The sequence below is a fragment of the Grus americana genome, chromosome 1 (genome assembly GCF_028858705.1).
Source record: "Grus americana isolate bGruAme1 chromosome 1, bGruAme1.mat, whole genome shotgun sequence".
Classification (NCBI taxonomy): Eukaryota; Metazoa; Chordata; class Aves; order Gruiformes; family Gruidae; genus Grus; species Grus americana.
Window position 1 is genome coordinate 121,586,864 of NC_072852.1, and position 27,489 is coordinate 121,614,352.

At 44.4% G+C, this 27,489-nt stretch overlaps 2 protein-coding genes across 2 annotated transcripts in view; one reads left to right on the forward strand and one right to left on the reverse strand.

Moving 5' to 3' along the window:
- Positions 1-23,337, forward strand: UBASH3A (ubiquitin associated and SH3 domain containing A). The gene is made up of 14 exons (XM_054812826.1): positions 1-122; positions 5,013-5,066; positions 5,563-5,749; positions 7,771-7,969; positions 8,684-8,853; positions 9,738-9,946; positions 10,796-10,922; positions 12,884-12,992; positions 14,391-14,513; positions 15,312-15,404; positions 16,500-16,644; positions 20,444-20,550; positions 21,057-21,163; positions 22,064-23,337. The coding sequence occupies exons 1-14, from the start codon at positions 10-12 to the stop codon at positions 22,199-22,201; spliced, it is 1,881 nt and encodes a 626-aa protein (XP_054668801.1). The 5' UTR covers positions 1-9; the 3' UTR covers positions 22,202-23,337.
- Positions 21,357-27,489, reverse strand: part of RSPH1 (radial spoke head component 1) — a 19,952-nt gene continuing 13,819 nt past the window's right edge. Inside the window, exon 10 of the transcript XR_008575419.1 lies at positions 21,357-22,096. The gene's annotated coding sequence lies outside the window, so the exon portion shown is untranslated. The remainder of the gene's footprint in view (positions 22,097-27,489) is intronic.

The window sequence follows — 27,489 nt, forward strand, 5'->3', positions numbered from 1 at the left end:
GCGGAGGAGATGGCGGTGGCTGAGACACAGCTGTATGCAAAGGTGTCCAACAAGCACAAGAGCAAAAGCACCTCTGCACTCCTCGAGTCTCTCCTTGCCAAAGGATTCCCGGCTCATATCGCGTGAGTAATGTGTTTGGCTGCCTTTGCACAGTAAGAGGTATTTAAGATATAAGAGGTATTTCTCAAAAGATCTTGAAAGCAGGCAGCTTGCTTTTTTCATCAAGAGAGCGCGCTGCTTCCTGGGGGTGATGTCCCTATACTAGCATCAGACCTGTCTTGCTTTGAATTTCTGGTAGAGCGGTGTGTATTGCTCATATTGCTGCAAAAACAAGCTGCTCTGTATTCATTTTTATAAACACTGTGTGTATCCGAAGACACATGCCATTCAACATCTTCAGGTTGAGAGGCTTCATAAGTTAAGAAGCTGATGTCCATAGTTTGCTCTTGGCACATAACCTTTTCCCTTTTTTCTACTTATCACTGTTATTATAAAGGAGTTAAATGTGGATGTAACTTCTATCCAAAGTTTTATTCAGGCCTGGCAAAGATCTCTTAGAAGTTTTGGTCACTGGAAACAGTTTTAAAAGAGTAAGCTTTCCTTAACAAGATGCCACATAAGTCTGTTGCTTTTTCTTCCTGTCTTGAATCAGGATCTTGTTCCAAAATCATATCTTATGTGTAAAATGTAATAGTGAAGAATCAGACACTATTCTTGGCAACCTCAGCGGATGAAAGATTAACTAATGGCAGCATTTCCAACCAAGTTAATAAAAAAGAAACGTCATGGTCATTCCTCCACAAACATTGCTCTGGTTGGACAGAGAAGTTTTGGGGAGTATTTTCAAACTTCCGAAGGGCAAGTATGGACACCTCGGTTCAAACTGTTCAAAAAATAGATCTTTTTATTAAATGTCAAAGAATCCCTCATAAAAATATTTTTAAAAGGAGAGCAATATCTCTCCATTTTGACTCTTCATTGAAAATTAAGCAAGTTGAAAAAGGCTCCATACATAAGTGCTGTGTTGCTTTTTTAGCAACACCTGTGTTCAGTGGAGCAACTTCAGACATGATGAGCACAGCTTACAAGGAAACTCTGGGTCCCTTGTTTCCAGTTATGCACAGCGGAATTTTAGCTGTGCAGCTGAAAACCTGGCTCATCCTTTCTCTAGTAATACTGTAAGTTTGGTCACCCCAAAGTAATGGCTAGTTTTTGAATTTTTTATCTTATATGTGATGTTCTTCGAATCCCCTTCAAAACACTTTCTACTGTTACTGAGATGGCTTTGTGCTTCCCCGGTCAAAATCAAGAAGCAGTGGCAGAAGTACTATGCAAATTGACATAAAATGACAAGATGTCCAAAAGCATTTTATTTTTTAATTTATTTGGTTATATTGACTTTAGGACATTAAAAAAAAATAATTATAAAACCTTTTAGTTGTGTCTGTAGTTCCTGGATTGAACCGTAAATGAAAGTACTGAAAAGTTGGGGTTTTTTGAGATATCCTGGCCTGAGAAAAACAAGGCTGGGTGGAAATATTACAAAATCTTTCATAATGTAGAACCACCATGCCAAAGCAACATTTCCCCAAAGAATAAAAACCAAATACGTAAGGATAAAGCCTAGCATCAGATCAACAAAATGGGCCTCTCCTGGTTCTTAGAACTGAACTGTATCAGCATTTTTCTGCTTTAGGGAAAAGCCAGTTTATTCTTACTGTAAATACACTATTTTTAATACAGATTTTCAATGGTTTATTCCTACCCTCTATCTCTGAGAATTTGGTATATACAGAATTTTTCTATGTATTGTATTTCAATCTTTGCTGCTCATCTTGGAAGCATAGCATGTCTAGTCACAGCTTAATGCTCTCCTGACGCTAAGGGCTCTACAAACCCTGCTGGAAAGCATCCCACAGCCAACGTATATGATGAGACAAAAGGTGGGAACAGGCACAGGGAGGAGCACAAAAGAGCAAGGAGATAGTACTGAGCAGCATGACAGTCCATGGTCTCAGGTCTCACTTGTCTTCCTACTACATTTATGATTGCACAGGCCTTATGGTAAAGAAAAGCTGAAGTCAAGCTCTGTTTGGCTTCAGGGCTGTTTGCAGAGCTTTTCTCCAAGTAGGAGAAACAGCAGGGCATGAAGCAACAAAACACTCACTTTGAGGTGTAACAAGTGGTTGATAAAGTCTGGCATCATTGGCTGAGCACTGACATTTCAACAGGACACGGCAGGAAGGGCTGCATGGGGAGAACGATGAAAACACAGGTTGTTCGTGTTTGATGTGACAGAGAAGCGGGAGCCAGCAGAGGGGCAGAAAGAAAATGTGTAGGAGTATTCAGTCACAGAGGGCACAGACAAGTTTTAGACCAGCTAGCTCATGGTTTTGCCTTGATTTGGCCATGGTAGTTGATTTACTTTACGGAGAAGAAAGGTAGAAGGCAAAGCTTGAGTGGGAAGACTCACATTAGCCCTCATTCACATTGAGACCCCACTGAAGAGCCAGGCATGGCTGCACATACACATAAGTACATTTAAATGTTTTTAGCAAGCCCACATGTAGTTTTTGCACTAGAGAGAAGACAGGAGGCTAAAAGGAAGCAGCCAGGACAAGCCTGAGTCCTGCTGCTTAATGTACTCATTGCACTGCTGGTGCATGCTCAGGTGTTACAGGGATGGATGGAGGATAAAAATGTGGGGAGACTAAATGAATGATGACCATGAATGATCCGCCAGAATGGATGACCTCAAGAGAGAAGGAAAAATGACCAGATGCCAAGTAATATAGCAGGTTTTTCTCCATGTCCACTGTCTCTCCCTCCCCTTTATGTCTTTTCTGAGGAGTTTGTAGGTGGGTTACAGGGCTGGAAATAGTGTTCATGGGTGCAGGTGCTACTTAAACACTGGAATCCTTCACCCATCACCTAGCATTTAGTCACAAAGACTTGTTCATGTGAAACACATAGCTGGCATTTTGAAAGCTCTAGTGAGAAAAGGAAATTTAATTAAATCTGGTCCCAGATAACGACAGTTGAATGAACAGAGAGAAACGTGAGATATTGCCCCTCATATTGGACTGAAGTGGTGGCTCAGATCTGGCTCTCTGCTGGCCTATTGGAGATCCTCAATCCAAATTTTCAAACACTAATATAAGTATGTTTTGCTCTGGTTAAATGTATGGGTTTGGGCCTGGCATATTGAACCAGAACATTATCCTATGAACCCAGCAAACCCTGCTCTGACAATATGTGGAAGGATGGTTTACCTAACCCTAAGAAAATCCATATATTCAGTAGGGCTGCTAAGGAAACACCTCCACAACACAAAGTAGAACATCCAGTGGGGAGGACAGTTACCAATCTTCAAGGAATTAAAGACTTGCAGTGGAAAAAACTATCTGGAAGGCTTTAAGTTCCTGCTGATTGGAAGAGGGGGAACATAAGCCCCATTTTTAAGAAGGGTAAAAAGGAAGACCCAGGGAACTACAGGCTGGTCAGTCTCACCTCCGTGCCTGGCAAGATCATGGAGCAGACCCTCCTGGAGACTATGCTCAGGCACATGGAAAATGAGGAGGTGATTGGTGACAGCCAACATGGCTTTACTAGGGGCAAATCATGCCTGACAAACTTGGTGACCTTCTACGATGGGGTTACAGCGTCCGTGGATAAGGGAAGGGCAACTGACATCATCTACCTGGACTTGTGCAAGGCATTTGACACTGTCCCACACAACATCCTTGTCTCTAAATTGGAGAGACATGGGTTTGATGGACGGACCACGTGGTGGATAAGGAATTGGCTGGATGGTCACTCTCAAAGAGTTGTGGCCAACGGCTCAATGTGCAAGTGGAGAACGGTGACGAATGGTGTTCCTCAGGGGTCGGTACTGGGACCGGCACTGTTCAACATCTTTGTCGGCAACATGGACAGTGGGATTGAGTGCACCCTCAGCAAGTTTGCCGACGACACCAAGCTGTGTGGTGTGGTCGACACGCTGGAGGGAAGGGATGCCATCCAGAGGGACCTTGACAGGCTGGAGAGGTGGGCCCGTGCAAACCGCATGAAGTTCAACAAGGCCAAGTGGAAGGTCCTGCACGTGGGTTGGCGCAATCCCAAGCACGACTATAGGCTGGGCAAGGAATGGATTGAAAGCAGCCCAGAGGAGAAGGACTTGGGGGTATTGATTGATGAAAAGCTCAACATGAGCCGGCAGTGTGCGCTTGCAGCCCAGAAAGCCAACTGTGTCCTGGGCTGCATCAAAAGAGGTGTGACCAGCAGGTCGAGGGAGGTGATCCTGCCCCTCTGCTCAGCTCTTGTGAGACCCCACCTGGAGTACTGTGTCCAGCTCTGGGGGCCCCAGTACAGGAGAGACATGGAGCTGTTGGAGTGAGTCCAGAGGAGGGCCACGAAGCTGATGGGAAGGATGGAGCACCTCTCCTATGAGGACAGGCTGAGAGAGTTGGGATTGTTCAGCCTGGAGAAAAGGTGGCTCTGGGGAGGTCTAATTGTGGCCTTCCAGTACCTGAATGGGCCTACAGGAAAGCTGGAGAGGGACTGTTTATCAGGGAGTGTAGTGACAGGACAAGGGGTAATGGGTTTAAGCTGAAGGAGGGTCGATTTAGATTAGATGGTAGAAAGAAATTCTTTACTGTTAGAGTGGTGAGGCACTGGAACAGGTTGCCCAGAGAGGCTGTGGATGCCCCATCCCTGGAAGTGTTTAAGACCAGGTTGGATGGGGCTTTGGGCAATGTGGTCTAGTGGAGGGTGTCCCTGCCCATGGCAGTGGGGTTGGAACTAGATGATCTTTGAGGTCCCTTCCAACCCTAACCATTCTATGATTCCATGATTCTATGATTCTAAGAACATTAATATTTGCCAGGAATAACCTAGTTGTTAAAGGTCCTGTCTGGAAAACAGACTTGGTGACCACCACAGCATGTCCATTCTTTGCTTTCTAGGAGTTTTCTTTCTGTTATTCTGATGAACCCATTTTGGTTTTTTTCTAGGCAAAAAGCCTTGGCTGCTACTGGACAAAAGACAATAGAAGATGCTGCAAAATGGTGAGTACCTGTGATTTCTAAGGAGTACTTTTGCATTAATCCTGGCTAAAAATCCTTTGTTCATGTGCTGATTCTGTCACTGAATTTGATGTTAGCTGTCATAAAACATCCTTCATCTGAGGCTTTTGTTTTGTTTTGTTTTGTTTCATTTTAGTTCATACAGAAAAAGAAATAATTATATTTGTGCTTATTCTGGGAAGTGAAGTTATTTGCAGAAGGTCTAGGGTAAATCAAAAAAGCTGAGGAAGAAAGGGCAGTCTTGGGCAGAAGCCGCTGCTTTTACTGCAGTGACGTTAGTTATTTACATTAAAATGTAAAGTACGCAAAAAATAAGCAGAAGAAAACCCCATTAGTTAGTATTTCAGAGAAAAAATTCGTAAGAAAATAACAACCTTGTATTTCCTTTTTCTGGTCTCTACTATGGATGCCTTCAACCACAGGAAACAAGAGTAAGCAGTGCACACACTTACTCGCTGCAATATGCTCTTGATTTCAGGTTGCACTCCCACTGCAATGATCCCTCTTTGGATGACCCAATCCCTCAGGAGTATGCTCTTTACTTGTGTCCCACCGGCCGTTTGCACAACCACTTGCAAGAGTTTTGGAAGGAGAGCAAGCGCCAGTGCGGGAAAAACAGAGCCCACGAGGTTTTTCCACACATCACTCTCTGCGACTTCTTCACAGTAAGGCACAAAAGACTTGGAAGGGTCACATATCAACTCCTGGTGAAAGTGGGCCACCTGCAGTTGTCTTACACCAGAACTTATCCTCGGTGATCAAACTAACATGACCTAGGTTCCAGCATGTTTGCTTAATATCTGAGTGTTCAGCCCCTGCATAGGCACCAGGGGCTTTCTTCCCACCACTTGCTTTAGCTACCCACCATAGATAGGCCTTGGCATACCTAAAAATCAGATGCTGGGACCAGTGGGATGCTTCAGGGTAATCGAGTGACACACGTCTAGCATCCATCTAGAGCAACCCTGTCCAGTCCAGGCTGCACATGGACCTGCCAGCAGGAAGCACTGCTCCCCACACGCAGCTATCGGCAGGCTAGAGAAACCGTGACCATCGCTGCATCAATGTAGGGTGTTAAACCTTCCTGCCCAGGGCAGCTGTGCAGCAGTGACAGCATTATCAAAGGATGTAGACAATTTTGCTATTATGCCTATTGGAATTTCAGGGAAACACCTGCCCGCCCCCCGCCCCCTCCAGAGAGCCCCAGCCAGAAGTCATTGCTATGGTGGTATGTCCCAGCCTTTATCCTTTCTGTTGAAGCTTGGATGTTGTGAAAAAGAGAAGGAGAATGCAGAGGGATGGAAGGAGCAAGGGGAGCTGGACTGGGGCCTGGCAGTGCAGTTGAGTGACTTTGTCAATAATTTAACATGGAAGTTAGGGTCCTGAGCTGAACTCCTGGTGGGCTGTTTTCTGTTTCTGGAGATGCTACTGTCCTAGCTGGCCTTCTGAACGGTGGGTAACCCTCTAGAGAACTTCCCAGCAGAGCTGCTTCTCCTGTGTGGGTGAATGTGCCAGTATCAGCAAAGACCAGCAAAGGTCTGGAAAAACTCTGGAGCCAACTGGTATACAGTTTTCGCATGTTGATGGTGTGGCAGATGAACATCAGCTGTAGCTGAGAGGTGCTGAAACAGACATGAGCTAGAACAGCTGGACAAAATTATTATGTTAATCAATCATACGTTCATGCTAAACCATGGCACTAAGTATAGACGATGAAAATAAGAGTATTTTGTTGCAAAATATTGAATAGCAGGGTACCCTGTGGCTATTAATCACAATTATACAGAACAAAACCCATCAATTAATAATGAATGCCATACTGTTGAAAGGTGTCAAGTTTAAAGGTCTGGCCCTGGAATAGATGACCGAATTGCAACCCTCGCCTCACTCACCTCAGCCCTGTTTCAGGTAGCATATTTCTAGGGATAACTGCACCCTCCGGTGCTGTTCTCTGCTCCTCAGCTGTCAACAAGAGCTGACCTGGGCGCTTCACAGGCAGAAAGCGAGACTCACTGACCTGGCTCCCACCCCCTGCTCCCAACCCAACCCTCTGCTGTTTCCTGACTCCCCACGTCTTTTGCAGCTCCCGCGCTTGTCAGCCCCAGAGGAGCCTGCTGCACGGCACTTGCCCTGGTCCAGGATCCCACCTGCCCTCTCCCCACCACAGCCCAGCAATGCAATGTTTCTGTCTTTGGCTAGATGGCACAAATTTCATCTTTGTCTGTTCACCGTGCAAATTGCTTAATTGCCACCTTTTGTGGAAAGGTGGCTCTGTACCATCCTTTCATTTGCTGTGATTAAAGCATGAAGGATCATAATGACAAAGATGCCTCACAAATTTTGCTAGAATTCTTACCTAGAATTGAAGAGGGAAATGCCCGCCTCATTTCAGACAGGTTACTGCACATCTGTCAGACAGCAAAATCTTCTGGGTCTTTCCTACCTGGACTAGGTACACCTCCTGGTAGAAGGCTCCATCTCCTATTATAGCACCAGGATACGGTGCTGATCAAACTGCCCAATAGTACTGATTTTAATACCAGGAATTTCAGACAAGTTCGTAGGTGTTGTCTTTCTCAGGAAGTGTAATGCCAGCACTGTTTTGTTATATTACTGTATGACACAGGCTATGGTAGTGACTATTGAGCTGGTGGGTAAAGCCTGCTCCTCCTCTGTTTTCTTTCAGTGTGAAGACCAGAAAGTGGAGTTATTGTATGACACCTTAAAGCGAGTCGGTGACAGCTTTTCACAGTCCTTTCCGCCATTCATTTCTCTATCACTACATTCATCCACCAGTTACCTTGGCTTCTTCATTGGCGACAGCCATGCAAATATCCTCAAAGAGTTTGCTCTGGCATTCTCATCAGAGGCTTCAGCCCTGGCAGGTAGGACCAACATCAGAGGGAAAATGGGTGGGTCGTAGCACAAATGCTTAGGCATGGTACTGAAAGCATCTCCTGTCTTTCTGGGCAAGCTTAGCTGATGTTTTATGTCAGCAAACACTCTTTCCTCCTACAGATTTGAAAACAACATTGTTAGGGGAGCATGTTTTAGACTTTGAAGACACAGTGCTTTTGTCTAGAAGCTGAAATGGTTAGCTGTGTAACTTGATGGGCCATCAATTGGGATATCCAAGATGGGCAGGGATATAATCGTCCCTGTCCCCAGACCTCCATCCCCATGGTGCTGTGGCCCAGTCTGATGGCCCAACTGCATCCCTGAGAAATAGGTCCTAATCCCCACTCCAGTGACATCCAAGGGAAACGGCATCACCAATGGAGACTGAAGGGACGCAGGCCCAGAACAGCTTCATTTGGGAGAAATGAATTCAATACATCTCAGACTGGGAGAGGATTTCAAACCCTGTTCATTTTTTTTCTCCCAGCTGAAGCCAGGGATCAAATCCAGTCCAGACTTGTGAATTATTTTGGCATGAGTAAAACCATGACATTCTGCAAAAACAGTTATTCAGCAAAACTATGATCTACTCTACTACTAATTACTATGATATTTCCTGTATCATGCAAAGCATGTAGGACAAAACAAGAGCTTTAAATGACCTTCATTTCTGTGTTGTGACATGATTGTTCTGTTCCTAGATTGCCATGTGAAGCCCTGCCTAAAGCAGCTCCACCTTACCTTGGCTCACAAGTTTTATCCTCACCATCAAAAGACTTTGGAACAATTGGCCAAATGCATTAACCCAGGGGAGACCTGCCAGTGGGTGGCTGCTCTCTACTCACGGGACATGCGTTTTGTGCATTACCAGGTACTGTCATCAGATTTGTTTAATTTCCTGAGCCCATGGTCAGACTCTTTGCTACAGTCATCTTGCCTTTTTTTTTTTTTTTCATTAAGAAAATCAGTGCATGCACAGTACAGTGTTTCAAAAAGCACAGTTGTTTCAAGTACCTCTTTGGGTTGAAAAACTGTACTCACGAATCAGTAGAAGATACCTTTATGGCAGCCTGCTTGACCCGCATGTCAGCAAGGTTGAATTCCAAATTCCAGCAGAAAAAACTAATCTTACCATGACATGAGAAAATGAGAGAGGCAGGAAATTATGACCTTTGAACATTTGCTAGGATTTGTCAGATCACAGCTTTGCAGTAAAATTCCATTCAGCCAAATTAGTTTTCTTGATTGTTCCAGCCATGATGAAAACTGCATGGATTAAATATCAGCGAGCAGGGCACAGTTCAGACTGATGATTTGCTGCTTAACAGACTCCTGGTTAAAACCAGTCGACATTTTTCCAATTCTCATTTCCAAATTTAATTTACGGAATGATCAACGTTTTTTAGTCAGATCAGTATATCGCTTTGTCACAAGTCTTGTATTGGATTTTGGTCACACTCAGGAGATCTGCAAGTGATCACAAAAATCACTGGTAACACTTTTGCTATGTCTGCTTTCAAATAAGTCTGTACTGGTTACTGGAAAAAAATATTTTTATGAAAACCAAATGCTGCACATACTGCAAATGTGGTATTGTCTTCCTTTTCTCTGCTGAAGCAGAGCACATTGCAAAGTGGAAAATAGTGCTGGTCACTGTGCCCAGTAGAGAGTCGAGCAAGCATCCCCCGAACCGCTGTGGCATGTGCAGCAGCGAGCTCTGGGCAGCAGCCTGACCCCGCTGCGTGTTTCCCCCAGACGCTGAGGGCCCTCTTCCAGTACAAGCCCCAGAACATCGACGAACTCATGATCAACGTCGGTGACTTTGTCTACGTTGACCCGACGCAGCAGTCCGACGTGAGCGAAGGCTGGGTGATTGGGACCTCACATCGGACCGGCTGCAGGGGTTTTCTTCCCGAAAACTACACTGAGAGGGCCAATGAGTCAGACACGTGGGTTAAGCACAGGTAAGTTGGGGTTTCATTGGTGTTTCTTGATGTCAGCCACTTTTTCTGCTGGGAAACAGTGGCAGTGTTCCTCCTTGTCATGAGCTGTGGGCTGCCAGGCGGGAGCTGGAGGCGGCGTGGGCAGAGAGGAGGGGGGTCCTGGGGGTCTGGGTGGGATACTGAGACTTCTGGAAGAAAAGACATAGGACACATACACACAGACACCGAGAGTTCATTAGTTCATCTCCTCAAGGGATGACCCCTGCTTGCTCTTGAACAACCTGAACACCCTAATGAATTTTAAAAGACCACATTCTGCCAGGCAGGCTGAGCCTTCAGCCTGGCTCACTGCTTTCTTCTTTCTTCTTTTTTTCTCACTTCAAGAGTTTACAAAGTTAACTTGAAATGAAACCACGCAAAGGTTACTCCACCACCTTGAGCCCACCCTGTATCAGCAGGCATCTCTCTGGTTTCCTGCACTTTGCTCTGCAGCTGACAGCGCGGCTGGTGCTACTTGTAGATTAGAGCTGATTTTTCTAAGCAGGGAGGTGTAGGTGCACTTCTTGCTGAGTCCTCAGAGACAGAGAGGAGGCAACCAGGTAGTATTTCCTGTTAGAAGATCACACCTCAGCAGGGTTACACCCAATATATGCCATCCGTTCATATTATTTTAGCCACATTTTTACAGGGCAGATTCTAAATCAAGAACAAAGTGATGAAGTGGATTGCAAGTGTGCAAAACATATTGAATGGAACATGAATCCTGACTTACACGTGTCTGTAGACAAAATCATGACTTAAAAATCCCTTCTATTTGTGTGTGCGCCCACGTTTGTGTGTGCGTCTGTGTTGCTTCTGCTTTTTCTGCAGAGAATATACTTTTCTAACAGCTTCGAGATCCTTCACCCAAACTGAAAATGAACATCATGAAAAGCTGAATGGAGAAGTCCATAATCCTAGTATGTCAAGGAACGTAACCAATGTACTTTCTCTTCAGGTAATTGGGTTTTTTCCCCAGTTTTTATCTTTGCCGTGTGCTTGTGCAGATATTCTATTAATTAAAAGCATTTAGTAAATTTAATAATATCTTCCTTTTTCTCCCTCACATTTTCATGTTATGTTATAATGAACATATATATATATATACACACACTCATATGCTCATACTACATGGTATAATATCTTATAAATACTTTGTAACACATACGATATGATACTCTTGCCTTCTTTCATAAAACTCTTTTCATTCCTGTCATAATAGCACAACATATGATTTCTCTGTGCAGGTTTCTCTGTGCACAGCATTAATGGGCAAGCTGTGCAGAGGTATGGCGACAAGTCTGACAAGTAAGACGCAAGGCACAATTTCCCCTGACTTTTATATGGGTTCTTAGCAGAGTAACTAGAGCAGAATTAGGCTCATTGTTACGTTTATGTCCAGATTCTGTGGATATCACCTTGGTGGTTTATGTGGTTTCAGGCCTTAACACATTTAAATGTTTCATCTTCTTTTGTATGTTTAGATATATAGCTAATGAAAATAACAGCATAGAACTGCAGGAAGGGAACAGCTAGCTGGAAAGGCTGGCAGCACTGATGGCATTACATTTTTGTTCCAGTTTCAAAATCAACAAGTATCAATATTTACCAGGTTTTCCACTGGTCTTCTGGTAGGAAGAGCAAAACAAATAAGGACTCTATTTTCTTTTTCCTATAGCAGGTTTGCTCCTGCACTGCTTTATTGGCTCTGTCAGGGATGCCAAGACAGTCCTTTCCAGCACACTGACATGCTGCAGAAACCCCTTTGGGCTTGCTGGCCCCACGGCCTCTCTTCTCGCTGTGCTAGGGGATAACCCCAGGTTCATTTCTGTTAACACCAGAGAAACTTGAGGGCACCTTGAGGGAACTTCCATCCTGGAGCCTCCCAGGGCACTGTGCATACGACTGTAAGACAGAAACTTCTGCACGAGTCACAAGTCCTTCCACCAGCTCGTGATTGCTCTTGGTCTCTCTTATCTAACTCAAATCTGGGGCAGAGCCACCGCTTGGCCTGAAGAACATGTTTTGCAGATGTGCATGTCTCCAGTCTAGGAGTTTCCCCAGCCTCTGGGTTCCTCCTAAGCAGAAGAGCAAGACCACAAAACTTTAAACTCCGATCTTGTGGTGACTGATTTGTGTTTCATGGCAGAAATGCAATAGTGTTTAGCAGAATACATGAATATAAATCTCACACCACTTCTTAAGAATTCCCTTCTCTGCTGCTGAAGATACACATCACTAATCTCAGTGCTGCAGCAGTAATGCTGCTGTGGGTTACTGTTGAAAAAGTTTTAAAGCCTTTGACCTGTTCGTCCTTATCTTCTCATCTGTATTTAACGTGCATCGCATACTAACCTCAAACAACTTAGAACTTATTTGTAATTACGTGCAGTCTAAGTAAAAAAGTGGCCTCAGAGGAGATCTGTGTTCACTGTTGACTTGGCCGCACAGTTATGAAAAGTGAAAAAGTTGTGTTTTCGTTAGGAAAAGAAGGATGAGCTTGATGTTAGTCCTGGTGTAGAAAAGAGCATTACCATTTAATCTTAGCTAGTTTCCCTCTTTTGTTTATACCAATCATACGATATACATGAAAATTATAATTCCTTCCCACGCTGGAATTAAAAGATCTGTTATCAGCACTACCTTTCAGTAGTGTAAACACAGAGTTAAAATCTAAGCTGTAGCCCATGAAGGTCAGGGATCTCTTTCATTTGCCTTCAGTGGAGAGCCAGTCAGGCTTACTATTGTCCTAAAGATAAACATCTATTACAGCTGCTCCTTTCTCTCCCGCTCTGTGCTTGTTATAAACTTCCCAGGACAGGTCTGCTGTTCCTTCTTCCGTCAGGCAGCATTCAGGAATCCAGACTATTCATGCAGGTTATATATAATACTGTCATGAAAACCCCTTTTTTTACGCAGCTGCCTCAGAATGCCACCTTGCGACGAGGCGTGCTGGTGATGCGCCACGGGGAAAGAGTTGATCAAGTCTTTGGCAAATCTTGGCTTCAACAGTGCTTGACTACTGATGGTAAGATATTGGAAGGATCTTAGCAAATCAGAACCAAAACCAATTAACTCCCGTAACAGGTACAAGAGATTCAGTTTGCTACGTGTAAATGTAAACACTGACACAAAAACGTGAGTAACATTGCAAGTCAGGTACAGCACTGCTTTGAGCTGCATGTAACCAGTATTTCATAATGTCCTAAAGTCCTTCGTGTTTATGTTGGATAAACTCTGCAGAACAAGCAAAGCTCTTATGATACTGACAGATGTGTGTCTCACTGATAGATGTACAAAACACAAGATCTCTACTGCTTGTTATACAAGGTGGTGGTTGTCAGACCCCTCCACCTTTCCACGCTTGAGTCAGAGTCACGGTCTGTTGGTCAGAGTCACAGTATGTCACTAGTCAAACTTGGGGAAGAAGAGGAAGAGCAAACCATGGTGGAAATGACATGTCAGCACTGACCTAAATTAAAAGCTGAATTTCTTGGCCCTCTCTCTCAAAAAAAGTATATTTTGAGGTGAAGAAAACTGACCGGGCAATATACATCAGGAGGAAGGAGGGGAACAAGGAGGTGGGAGTTCAGAAGAGGGAGCTTTATGCTGTATGTCTCCTTTGTTATGCTGGAGATCTCCTATATTAAGTGTGTGAAATTCACACTAGATAATGAGGGTGGTACCTTCTGGCTGCATAATCAATTCAGTGGTTTCATTTTTCTTCAGTGGAAATGTTGTTTTTTGTCATTTTGGCCATGGTAAAAGAATATCAATATGGAGTGAATTTTTGTTTCATTTGAGCCCCGTAAAGCCAAATTCTCACAATTTCCTGTCCTCTCTCTCCTTCCCCCCATTTGCTCCTTCAGAGCTTGCAAAAGAGGTGCTAGGACAGGTGATTTCCCAAGCCAGTGTTGTGACCTTAAAACATGATCTCTTTAAGGTAATAGTAGTCTCCGGGTTTTTTTTCACCAGTGAGACTCTGACTACGTCTGTAGTACAGAAATAATCCCGGAGGCATCTGAGTTCAAGAAGAGCCCCATGATCCCCCAAACTGCTTAGATCTTAGCTGCCTCACTGGCATGGTTTTGGCTGATGGCAGCTCCCCCTCACTCCAAGAGTTTCCAGGCAAGATCTGGGGAGAGCACAGAGCAGGGTGGGACCCCAGAGGACAGACAGCGTGGGTGTTTGACGTGGAGGAAAGAGAGACTAGCTCTTTGGGCAGACACCCTGTTTCTTCACTTGCCCTTGCAGCCAGAGAACGGGCCCCGACCTGTTTCATTTGCTGGTCGAGATGTCACCGAGCTGAGTTTTCAGAACCAGCTGTCCAACCATTCAGGAGAAACAAAGCCATTATAGCAAAATGCAGCTGTGTGTTAGCTGCTGCCTCCCTCGTACCGCGGCAAAATGTCCCACCTCGTTTCAGGAAAATACTACAGAGCTGATCTGAACTTCCCTTCCACCCTGCCGAAGCGGAAAGACAGCATGAAGCATTTTGAGTATGATCCTCCTTTATCTTGCTGTGGTGTTTTCCAGTCGAAGCTTATAGGTAAGCTGGATAATATCCTACTGCAAACGTGAGGCTTTGGGAAGCAGCCTTTCCTCATCTGCAAAAGCTCATAGTGGCTTTGTAGTAGAAAAACTTGCTAGCAGCGCTCATTCTGGTAACACTTCTCTATGGGCAACCGCTGCAAGATCTTGTTAGACAGTAAAATAGAGAGGGGCACTGGTTGCTCATCTTGGAGACCTGTTTTGCCAGTCCCGGGCAAAGAAAGTTAAAAGAGAGAAGCTGCCACGGTACCTGTGCCCGGCTGCATGTCTGCAAGGGACTTATGCAGTTGTCACTGCTCGGGCGGTGGGGAGCGAAGGGTCTGGCCGGAGAGAGCAGCGTCACGGTCAGCAGAGTGCCGTCCGCTCATCGCAGGCACCTGACGGCTGGGTGGCGCGGGTGAGTCTGACTCGGTTCTCTCACCAGATGAAGCCATTTCTGCCCCTGAGCAAGCGTGCCTGATTGTGACAGTGCAAGTCTGGGGCGAATGCTTATCTCCAGTGAGTCAGATACGTGGAGACAGCCAAATATCTAACTGCTGTTTGCAGATTTTGGGTGAACCTTCTGTAACTATCTTTCCAACACTCATTTTAAATTTGCTGTTGCAACCAGAATGAGCTTTTTAGTGATCTCAGTCAGCCAATAGTGTGAAAAAATTAATAGAAAGGGACTATCAACATATCCCATGACAATGAAACTGAAAAGATCTGAGCTGGTTTTTTGCAGAAAGTATTTTGTGGTAGTTTCTCATCTGTCATGATTTGTGAAAGAGCAACTCGCTTTGCTGTTCCCGTCCAGGGGAAGCTCTGCTGGACCAGGAGGTGACAGTCAGCTACGTGTACTCGTCACCCGCACTCCGCTGCGTACAGACGGCTCAACACGTACTGCAGGGTAAGGCAGCAAAACCGGCCAGGTGCTTTTGCCACAGTGAAAATGTCTTCACTAAACTTCTGTGAAGTCTCTGAGATGAGCAATTAAGAAGATGTATGACTTTGTGGTTATATTGTTGTTTATTTAAGCAGGGAGGACAAGGTGGATTTGTCTAGCTGCTAATACAGGCAGTAATAAACCTGCTGCCATGTGTACTCCGTGCAGAGTATGATCCCATTAACTCTAGTCCTCACTAGTTAAAATGGAATCTAATGTGATATGAAACAGAGGCATTTCACATCAGGTTGAATTCAACATTAGTAGCTAATCATCAAATCACCACTGCCACCTCTTCAGGAAAATATTCTGAGCCAAAATGCAAATGTTTCTAGTGCTCTGAAGGTTATGTATGTGAATCAGGGAAGACAGCTTTCCCTGAAAGCATTTGCCTTTGCAAGCCAAACTATTCTAATTCCTTTGTATTGCAGAATCTCTTCCCTTCTCTTTCTTCCCCTCCCTCTCCCTCTCTTCTTTTTTTCCTCTCCTGTCCCCTCCGACAGTTCTGTCAGAGGTTCACAGTTCATTGCCATGTTTACATCAGAATTATGACGGAAGTGCATTTCTTCTGGGAACTTGTGCCACTCGGTGACCTCTCTTGAGAATAATCAACAAAATAATGTGTCTTTTGACAAGAGAATTCCCTTTCTAACATTGTAGGACAATTTATTGCCCCACTGAGGACCACTGAGCAAAGTGCTATATAAAAATGGTAAAAACATTTCCTGACTAAAGTTTATTCAGATTGCAACATTACTGAGGTCTTTTCTTCTATTCTCTTCTGTACCTTGCAGATGATTACAAGAGAGTTCCAGAAATAATAATGATGATGATGATGATGATGATGATGATAATGTAATAATTTGTAGTGCCTTAACATTAGTCAGACAAAAATATAATGGTGGCTTCATTTAATCAACATGATCCTCTTTTGTTTGACAATAAGTAATTCATTTTCATTAATGAAAGTATTACAGCAAACAAGGCAGAATCTGTAGCCTGAACATAACAGTTCTGTAACAGTACCTTTCTCTTCTTAAATATTTCCCGTTCTTGCAGGGCTTAAATTAGACCAAAAAGTCAAAATCAGGGTGGAACCAGGACTGTTTGAATGGACCAAGTGGGAAGCAAGCAGAGCAATTCCTAACTTCATGACTGTGACAGAACTGGCAGAGGCATCTTACAAAATAGACACAAGTTACAGGTAATTGCTCCATATGTAGCTGTTAAAGTCTTCCCCCCCCGAGGTATTTCCTCATCTTTTTATATGTCATAAACCATTATGAACATTGCAAAAAATGGATGATTCTCGTCAAATTCAACCCTGCATGATCTGTTCCCAAAATAAGATGTGCTGTCAGCTGTCTTGTGACAAGAGTCAACTTTGTTTGCTGCTCTGACACAGAGACACACGTGGGAATGTGAGCGTACGTAGCACATGGGTGCACCTGCACACGCACAAACATTTTACACTTGTGTATGGGACCAGCCCTGCTTTGGTGTCACCTTCACACCTGCTGGCTCAGGCCCATGGTTTGTCATGCACAAGCATAGCTGTACTACAGGCATTGGCGCCAGGTACCAGGAGTTTTGGCGACAAAGAAATGTGGCTTTAGAAAAGGTTAGTAAGCCCTTTGCTGAGGGTCTGGAGGGCAGCAGCAGGAGGCAGAGGGTGAGCACAGCTCCACACCTGAAACACCCCTGGTTTGCGTCACTGGAGCAACAGCTGCAAGAGGAAGGGAAAGCAAGGGGACACCCCCATGTACCCCAGGGCAGAGCTGCGCAGCGTCTGGGGACAGAGCGGTGAGCCTGACACGAGCCAGGTCTCCTTCTGGTTTTGGGGGCAGGCAGGATAAAAGCATTTCACTATAATTGATGTTTGTGCCAAATTTGGTTGGGGAGGAGGGTTGTTTTGAGTTGCTCAGAGATTAATACTGTGCTCAGCAAGGACTTTTTGGGGCCCTCACAACTTGGTGGTGGGGTGGTGGTGATGCCTTTTCGGAGCGCTTGCAAACCACAGCAGGGCAGGAAATGATAAGCCTCCAATTCAGTCTAGCTCCTCATCTTGCTCACAAACCAGGCTGCTCTGTGTTGGCAGTGCACAGCCAGATCCAGGAAATTACTCAGCTAATAAAAGCATCTTTGGGGTTTCCCACATATACAAGAAAGGGGGAAAGGAAACTTCTCATGTCTTAATGCATTTATTACAGCCAAGCAAGTGTCTTCATTTGAAATTGCATGAAGGAATAAAATCCTTCATTTTCTTGGATCCATTTTCTTGGATCATAGTGCTTTCTGGTGTGTTTTACCACCAACAGGCTGTTTTTGCTAGTTTTTTCCGTACAAAATCACTTGCCTCAAATGAAAGTGTGCAAAGGCAGAGCAGTGGGAAGTTCAGAGGGGAAGCTCTGAAGCAATGCTAACTACAGATCCCTCACAGGTCGCTCCAGGCAAAAATAGGGTGGATGAGCTATAAACTTGCACATATGATGACAGTTTCTTCCCCTCACATGTGGGATTCAAAATCCTCAGGTCCCACGGGCTGGTTTTACCACATTCACCCACTGCATATGACAACTAGGTTAAGTCCCTGATTGTTCCCTGTCAGCAGTGGACCCGACCCAAATTCTCCTGTTTCCAGTGCCACTAAGAGGCAATGTGAGCGGTGCTGAAACATTTGCTGCCCATGCATTGTGTGCTGAGATGAAATCACCTTGAGGCTTGCTGCACCCATTTGCAGACATCTAAGAGCTGGGTAACTGGGCTGCGATGGTTAGCTAGCAGCCTTCTTGTTGGCAGAAGGAAGGGGACTCCCAAGTCAGTGATTTTCCATCTTAGCCTGTGTCAGACACATAAGATAGCATGAATTGCCCTCTGAAGGGGCTAACTTGTCTCCATTGACCTAGCCAGACACTTGAGCTGTAGGCAGCTGAGGTTGGGTGAGATAAACTCTGCCTCTCTCTCCTCTCATGCTCTCACAGAAGCAGAGGGTTGGTAGGCACTCCCTGTCCCAACACAGGGTAAATTCTGCCATTCCTACTGTTAAAGACTGCCAGTCACCGTGTAAGCTGCTCATGTCTTTCCTCTTCATCCTTTGCACGGAGGACAGATCCTTCCTTTGCTCTTCACAACAGCCTTTTGCAGATTGTTATCACATCCTTCTTCAGCCTTTCCTCTGAGCTGAACTCTTCCCATCCTCCCTCGTAGGCTGTGCTTTCTGGACCCCTGTTCATTGCTCCTCGCTGGATTTTTGATTGTTGGTCCTCATCTCACCTGCCCTATAGCACTCACAGCTGGACACAGCATTCCACCAAGACCTCAGCCTGGGCTGAGTGCTCCTGTTGTAATTTAGCCTGGAAAGCACCTGGGCCAGTTCTGGGGATGCTCAGTTCTGCTGCAGGGCAGCTGGTTGATAACAGGGTTAATACTGAAGGGACTAGGGTGCCAACAGGACAGCACATTAAAAAAAAATTTGAAGCTCTGCCAAAAGGCAGACTAGTTTTGAGTACCCCAATCTAGACTTGTCTGACCTAGCCAGGATTAATATTAGCTATGATTAACAATCCAGCATGAGCCTTTCACACGATTTTACCATCTATTTTCTACTTCTGCTGTATGTTCTGACATAATGTACCGAGGACTCACCTGTGAAAGTACACTGTGATACCATACCTTACCACAATATATTAATCTAATCTCGCTCCTGCCTATTCACTGAATAAGGAGACAAACAAATCAGGATGAGGTGGGCAGTTGTTTGTAGAAAAAACTGAACACCCTCTATTGTATCACAACACACGGCTAACTATTTGCCACCTGTAGCAGTGAACACTTCCCATTCCCAGAGAAGAGAAAGTAAGATGATTACATGACAAACAGAAAGTGAGTTTGGGAAGGTTTTATTCTGTTGCCAAGAAGCCTTGATTCAAGCATCAGCTAAGTGGGTAGATGTCAAAAACAGGAGCCTGTTGAGAGGCAGCAAATGACTGTGGTCCTGCTGCCTATTTTGCCTGTCCTGCAGCTCTGTGAAGGCTGCCAGGGCCTCCCATCATCGGGAATTTGGTGTTCCCAGTCACCTACCCTTGGCACCATTGTCCACGACACATCAGGGCCCTGCAGGCTCTTCCCCGCTGCTGCCGGGCTGAGGCAGCACGCAGCCGTCCTGCGGGGCTGGACAGAGCTGGTGTCCTGGAAGCTGCTGCAGAACCTTGGGACAAATCTGTGCAGGGTCCGTGGTGTCCATCAACCCAAGCCCTACTGGTCCTATGGGACTGCCCTGATTTGCAGCAGTTTGAAGGTCTGGATCTTACTTTTGGGGGAAAATATTATTTCAGTGCCTGAAGAGCCCGGGTATATAAAAGAAAGAAGAATGCCTGGTCTCAGTAGAAGTGCTGAGATACTTAGGAGTGGTGCATTGTGACTAGAGTCCCTGGAAACACTTTCTTTTTTACTCTAGGAGTAAAAGTCTTTACTATCCATTTGTCCAGCTAATGCAGATATGCCTTATTTGTTGTTGATTTTGATTTGCTTTGTTTATTAAGGAGACTAACACTGAGCAGCCAAATCTTGAAAGCATGCACATCATCAGTGTCTCACCTTGGTTTGAACTCAGTCATGATTGCTAGAGCTGGGCAGCTTTGCAAGTCTGCAGTCCATAACCGGGCAGTGGTCCTTGCAACAGAATTGCTCAAAGCGTAAGCTTTTCTTAGGCATGAATTCTACTTTAAATAATCTCCACTGTAAACTACAATTTTTATTAAAGCATGGTTTTCCCTGCATCTAGTGCTTTATGAGCTATGAGATTTAGCCATAAGATGTAATGGAAATTACTGTGGGGGAAGCTGATGCTCCATGCAAGCTGAGGTAGCAGTATGTCAGCCAAGTCAGTAGATGAACTTTTATCTTTTTAACCAAGTTCCTTTTCTCTGGTCTAGTCATTCAATAGTGCTAACAGCGTCCCAGTATTCATCTAGATTAACATATATTTGCGATTTTATTGTCAGGGGTAACTTCCCACTCTCTTCTCTGGTGCCATCGGAAAGTTATGAAGAATATGTAAGCAGAAGCTCTGCGGTTATAAAACAGATCATCACTGCCTGCCCCAGCAAAGGTAAAGGTTTCAGATCTTTGTATATTCTGTCACTTTCAGTAACAGGAACTGGCAGAGATTCACCAACAGAAACACATTTAACATGAGTTGTTGGTATCGCACAGAGCTTAAGGTAGACTCTTAGTCCTTGTCCTGGGCTACACTAAACTAAAATACATACAATTTATGGGATAGCTAATGAAGAAGCAAAATTAAACAGAAGACAGTAGAGTGCTAAATTGCAAGAGACTCTTTGCGTGGTCTTTCTACATCGGGATGTAGCTCAGCATAATATACTTTTCTGGAAAGCCTTTTTTTCTCTTTTCCTAGCAAATGCTTCCTCGCCTAGCTGGCATGCCTACAACACACCAGACTTCTTCCGACCAGCACAATACACCCTGCCACATTGTCAAAGTGGTTTACAAAGATGAACGGCCCCAAAAGAGCCTAATACCCATCTGCTGACAGGGAACCTGACAGTGCTGCAGCTCCCTCACTACTTTTCTTTGCTTTTTCTGGTGTATCAGGTGTCATCCTCATTGTGGGCCATGGCTCTTCCTTGGCATCTTTTACCCGACCTCTGATAGGGCTCCCTGCCAGAGACAGCAGCAACTTTGCCCAGGTGGTACGAAAGGTAAGAAGATATTTTTTCAGCCCAAAGCTTTCTTTTTGGTTTATTATACTTTTAATAAGGTGCCTGCTTACACAATGAGACATGCATGTAACTGCATGCCAATACCAATGACATTAGCTTTCTCATCACAAAGGGAATCCCATGTAGTTTTAGCAAAGCACTGGAGGCCAAGAGAAGGAGTTTCTCCTGGTGAACGGCATGTGACTAGCAGCTAAATCTTTGGAGAAGATTTTCATCTAACTCCCCTGGAAAAGCGAACGTAACACCTGCAGACAAGAGGCACATTTGGAAACCTCTCTGTCTGGAGCTAGCCTCCTTCCTTTAGAAACAGGACTAGGAGCCTTCCCTCTCCTCCCTGTGGTGTTGTCAGTGTACCCTGCAGCTACATTCAGAGAGTCACTCTTTAAGAAGTTGTCTGTTTTTCGAGTCACTGTAAGTTCATAACTTCGGTGCTCAGCTACAGAATGAAGTGGAGAAGGGTTTTCTTGCCAGCTTCACAAGTGGGGGCTGTGCTTCAGACTTGGTCGCCAAGGCTTTTTGTTTGTTTTTGTATTATCACCAGTGGCAGAATTATTCACCCCAGTTTTCCTTACCATCTGCCTTGGTATGACCAACCAGAGAATTCAGTCTTCAGACATATTTTTACTACCACTGTTGATGCATAAGAAGGAGTGAATATATTTTGATCATCAAATCCAGGTATGAATTGGGATGATGAAACAAGTTCAGTTTTCACCACACAGGCCTCCAGTTTGTTTTTAGTTCATTTCAGAAGTGGCAAAATGTCCTCGTCTCTCCTCCCAGAACAGTCTCTGGGTCTTGTCTCTTCTGTACAAAGCTCCCTCTTTCATGTCAAAGCAATGACCCTGCTAGTAACTCTGCTGGTAAATTCTTTCCTAGATCCCTTCGCTGGGCATGTGTTTCTGTGAAGAGCTGAAAGAGAATAACAAATGGCAGATGGTCAACCCACCAGTGAAAACGTTAACTCATGGAGCAAATGCAGCTTTTAACTGGAGAAATGGTATCGTGGAAGATTAGAAGGCCGGCTCTGCCTTTGCACTTGTCAAAAATGAGCCAAAGACAGGTCATGGTTCAGCACAGTCCAGTGATTTATCCAGAAGACTTACAGAGGCTGGGAAATACCCTCTCTGAGTTGTCAAAACACAGAAAAACACTTCTGAGATTGGTGCCTGAATTTTTCCTTTCAGTGGCTGAGAAGAAGGAGCCTAGGAACGGGTACGCAAGTGAGAAATAATTCTTCTGGTGGTGAAGAAAGTACTTTTTAACCTTTTCTGAGAGTACCAATGTTTAATAGATATGGAACTACCTGATTATAAATTCCACTGCTAAAGGCACTAAAGTAGACAATGCATTTTCCAGTAAGAATCGCTTTTTTTCATGTACTTGGATATTTTCAGACAAGCAGAGAAACTGGGACTGAAAAAAAGTCATCTCCTACCTGAAGAGGAGACCAGCTCTACCTAAAGCCGCTGGTTTCCTGTTCACTCCGTCAGTTCTGTGAGAGCAAATATACCACACTGACTATTTATTTACCTCTTCTACAAAGGGGGTCCATTTTCCATCACAACAGCTCCCCATTCAGCAATTCCCAAGTGATTCATATTGCAAAAGGGACTAAATGATTCCTTTTTGAAGAAAACTGAACTGATTGCTTTATTGTTGCTGGGACAAGAAAGACGCACTGCGTTGTCGTACTGGTGACAAAACCGTGACGTGAGCAACTCTAACTGCTGAACATTTCCTGAGATGGCACTCAAAGGACAACAGCTTTGCTTTGTGCTGTTCCGTGCCAAATTGTATAAATGGTGACACACCTACTGGATAGGTTACCCGAAAGGTCTCGGTAACTCTTCTCGTGGTGATTTGTTTAATTAAGGGAATGTAGCCCTAAAATTTTATGCACAAACAGGAACATGCCTTTCCACAGTCTGTTTTCCTTTGTAATTTTCCTTCCTAGTTATCCTCTCAGATAACTACCTCTGTGTTTCTTTCAATGAAAGGAAAGAATGGAAGTTTCTCTTTCTCTCTTCGCATGACGAAAAATGTGTTCATTTTCACTCTTCATCTCCCTGCTCCTTCTTGACATATCTCTGCATGCATGCTGTTAACCATCAGAGCATGCAGTAGATCCCATTCAGCATTCAGGCTTTGGGGCTGAGAGGTGTCTGACAAGCACCCTTATCTGTGGGTGTGGAGATTTAATATCTTGGTCTTGCACCTGAAATGATTCATTTTGACTTTCCAGCTGTGGTGAAGTTACTTCAGCTCTTGCTTTTTCAACAGTGCTGTAATTTTAAAGTGAAAATCAAATGTCCCAGGGCCAAGACAGGAGCAATTTAGCTAGCAAGTGATGCAAGGCATGGCAATAGGACTGCATTGCTGGTTGCAGCTCAAGTGCATGAGATGGGTGGCTACGCGTGCAGCCCTGGAAAAAGGTAAAAAACCCAAATGCCATCACAGCCTCTTCTTGCTCTGGGGGAGCAGGATGCCATTGCAGCTCTGAGAAGACCATGGCTTGGTTACTTCTCCACATCTTGCCCTGTCTCAAGCTTGCTGTCCACTCCGAGGGGCAGATGTGGTGAGGGATGATTTTGCAGAGCCCTGAAGGCAGTGGCAAGGCTCCTCTGTGGTCTTCAGGGAGGGCTGTGAGTCAGAGGTCTGGCTGAGAAAGGGCTGTGCAAGAAAATTAGCACATAGGAGGAGAGCAGAGTGATGAGGGAGAGAAGAACATCTCTGTCTTGCACTCAGCCATGATAACAGCAACCAGCAATGGTCTCCCACCATACCACCTGCTCCCTTAGGCTGGCTCAGCCCTGACCGTGGGGGCAAGCCCGACCCTCTGTTGGTGAAAAGCAGCTCCTTTGGGAGCCCTGTGTCCTCACCAAAGAACCTGTCCAAGTGGGAAGGGAGGGGGAAATAGGGACAGTGGGTCAATGGGGATGGCATGGGGCAAGGACCTGGCCCTGGGCATGGCACATCTCTGGTTGCTTCCAGGAGGTTCAAGCTCAGTGCCCGCAGAGGAGTCTGCTCCCACCTCACAGTGCTCCCATGGGGCATTCCTCTTTATGAAAGCTGTTGCTTTTGGTGTGATTTGCTCTGATTTCATCAAGCGATTTCAAGCCATAGGACAGGTGTCATATGAGAAGTTGTTGCCCCAGACTGAAATCCCCATGTGAGAGATGATCCCAGCTCTGACCAGGGCTTGGGGGTATGCGGTACCAGGATTGTGAGTTCGTGTGTGTTTCTGGGTCAAGCTTTCGCTAGGGATACGGCCTCTGGATAGGGACCAGGCTCTGTTTTTACATGTTAGCAGCTGTACTTGTTATGGTCCATGCTACCATTGTCCCTCATCTCTGAAAAGCTGCCTTTTGAGACAGCTTTTGCAGTCTGAGCCCCAGGTTTCAGCCTTTTGAGTTGTTCCAGCCTTGGGACTGATCCTTCCTCTCTACGCGAGAAGAAATGCAGGCAAGTCGTGGGCAGTGCCTTTCTTCTCCAGTGGGGCGCATGTCTATGTAACCATATTGCATAAGGAGAGGTCTTGATCTCAGTGGTCCAGGCACAGAGGCTGGTTGGAGTGAAACAAAAGCCCAGATGAGGATAAGGATGGGTGAGAGCAACAGCGGTGTTCCAGGTTCACGCAGGAAGGGAAAATGCCTGCTGCTCAAATGACACCTCATGAGACTGGGACATGATGCCACACTGCCCACCTGGGGATGGAGCCAGAGGCAGATGAGGAGAGGCAGGTGAGACCTGTGCTACTACGCACGGGCCTACGGCGTATGGAGCTGGCTCTAACCAACAACAAAGAGTGAAAGGAGACTTCCTTCAGGAACAGGAGTCTTCAAAGCCACTTAAAAGACTGGTCATTTTTAAAGAATTAGTGACATAAAATTTCAACTGCTTTCATGAGAAACTTTCCTCTATCTTTTTAGAAATAATGTGGGTTGGGTTTTTTCCATAATGGTTTTATCCATTAATCCTAGATTGTGCTGCAAATACCAGTTTGGGTTAAGAATCTGGGTATTCTTTTAAAACACAAAAATAAAATACCAAATGACATCTATCACTCCACCCAATGTCATCAGAAGTATTGTCAGGGTGGGTCTATTGTGAAAAGTAACCCATAAGAACAGCATCATCTCCTCTCTTTGAACAGTTTTCCTACGCTACTGCCACTCTGCACAACATAGCAATTAAATACTTCTCTTTGCTTTTCAGTCCTTTTGGTCTGCAGAAATAATGTTACTGAAAGCCAGTTTACAGCACTCTAATCCCATTACTACCCATCAAGTTCCCATCCAAAACGAGCGTGTGCAGGCAGCCCTAGAGGCGAGTGTCGAGAGGGGAGAAGGACAGGGCTGGGGGAACTGCCTCTCCCTCTGGTAGGACCTTTCTTACAGGTGGGGGCATGGGGAAGGATTCAACCGGTTCACCCAATCTTGGCATCTAATCAAATGACCACAGAGCATGAACAACACTGTTCAGAAACTAAATATACTTAACAGGCAGATTGCTAAGACACTTGAACCAAAATCATGCTGTGCTGTTGTTTTTTCAATACAGATACACTCCAATTAATTTTACTTCAATGAATACAAAGAATTAAGCTCCAGAGCATGTGGGAAAGAGGGACTGGGGACTTAAATATTTCTCTTGCGATGGCTTCTAATCCAGACACTGCAGCGCTAAGCAGGTGAGGACAAGTCGCAAAATACTATCTTTAACTTATAAAGACGTCTCTATTTCTACCGTCCAAATCAATTGAACAGAAAGAACAGGCAGCAGAAATAGCAAGACATTGAAAATGTATCTCAGTCTCAATAACGAAAGGGCAAGAACAAGCTCTTCTACTTGCAAGGACCCTGCTTTTGGCTTTCCTGAGACCCCATGTGAGCACAGGTTCACCTCTAAAGAACACTTTTTAGGGACAGAGCTGAAATTGTATCTTTAACGTACAAGGGTTCATAGTTGTAAAATCTAGTTGCTTAGGAGAGAGAATTCCTAAAGCGGTGTGTTCATAATATGAAACTAATTGTTGAACACAAGTGAAATGAAGAAAATTATCTTGAAAGCTTCAAAGTTGTTTTTGTAGTAAGTAAAAGAAATAGGAAATTCTTTACTAGTTTCTTGATTATTTAATGCAACTTCAAAAAATGGATGTTTCTTTACTCCATTGCAATTTTCTTTAATTGGATTTATTTCATTACAAAGTTATGTACTTTAACAGATGCTTTTAGTACTACCTAGAGAATCTGAATATTTTGTTTATATCTTAAAAACTGAAAATATACATTCTTTTGATAAAGACCTACAGTGAAGTTAATCTACGGTGACACCTTGTGGGAAAACTCAACCTCAGATTTACATGACTAAGTAAGGTCTGGTGTGATTGAGGGATGGGGAGGAGGAGCAGCATTTTTTCAAACAAGAATGCTCCTTCCATACACTTTGAAAGGATAGTAACATAGACATTTATGATAATGTTTGGGACTACTTTTAGGCAGAACTGCTTGGAAAGACACTTGAGTCTGGTTCTTCTGAAAAGCAAGATAAAAAAATGCTATGAATGTTTTGTTCCTGATTTTTCCAAAACTTTTTCCCTGTGCCAGCATTGATACTAGTGCAAGGCAAATATGCAATTCTGCTGTCTCAGAACAGTAGTTACTTCTATTCACTTTGCACAATTTTAAATCATCAGGCAGGGGGTAAAGCAGTTCTGTAGATTTTTTACTGTGTCCTGAGAAATTTGTTATTGAAATGCTCCAAAACACAAGGAAATTTTTTTGAAAAAAACGTATGCAGCTGTTTATTGCGAGTTCAGAAGAATGTATGGGTCTGGTCTTGACCTTTTAGTGCTTTCTTTAATGGGTGATTAAAAATTAAAATGTTCATGAGTCTTTGAACTTGAGAACAGCACGAAAGCTTTGAACAAATGAAGGATTATACTGTGGGGAACAGGAAGGAGTTAGTGAATCATTGAATTTTACAGGACAGTTTTTTGTGGAGATCACAAAAGTTCTGGAGAGCTCTTTGGGGCTCTTGATTCTAACACCTAGTTAGAAGGAAAACTTGGAGAAAAACTGTGCAAAACCTCCAAATGGGATCTCCTTGAGCTTCCTTGGGTTCTCAGGGAGGATACCCAGGAGGGAGCATCTCCTACCTCTACAGATGCAAAGAATAAAAACAAACCGTATTTTTAAAAGCATTTAACCTGATCCACCTGAAAGTGCCTCCTTAATGGAACTATTTGTGTAATTAAGTGTTTTGAAAACCAGGTCCTCAATCTGTAGCATTTTGGTGTTCAG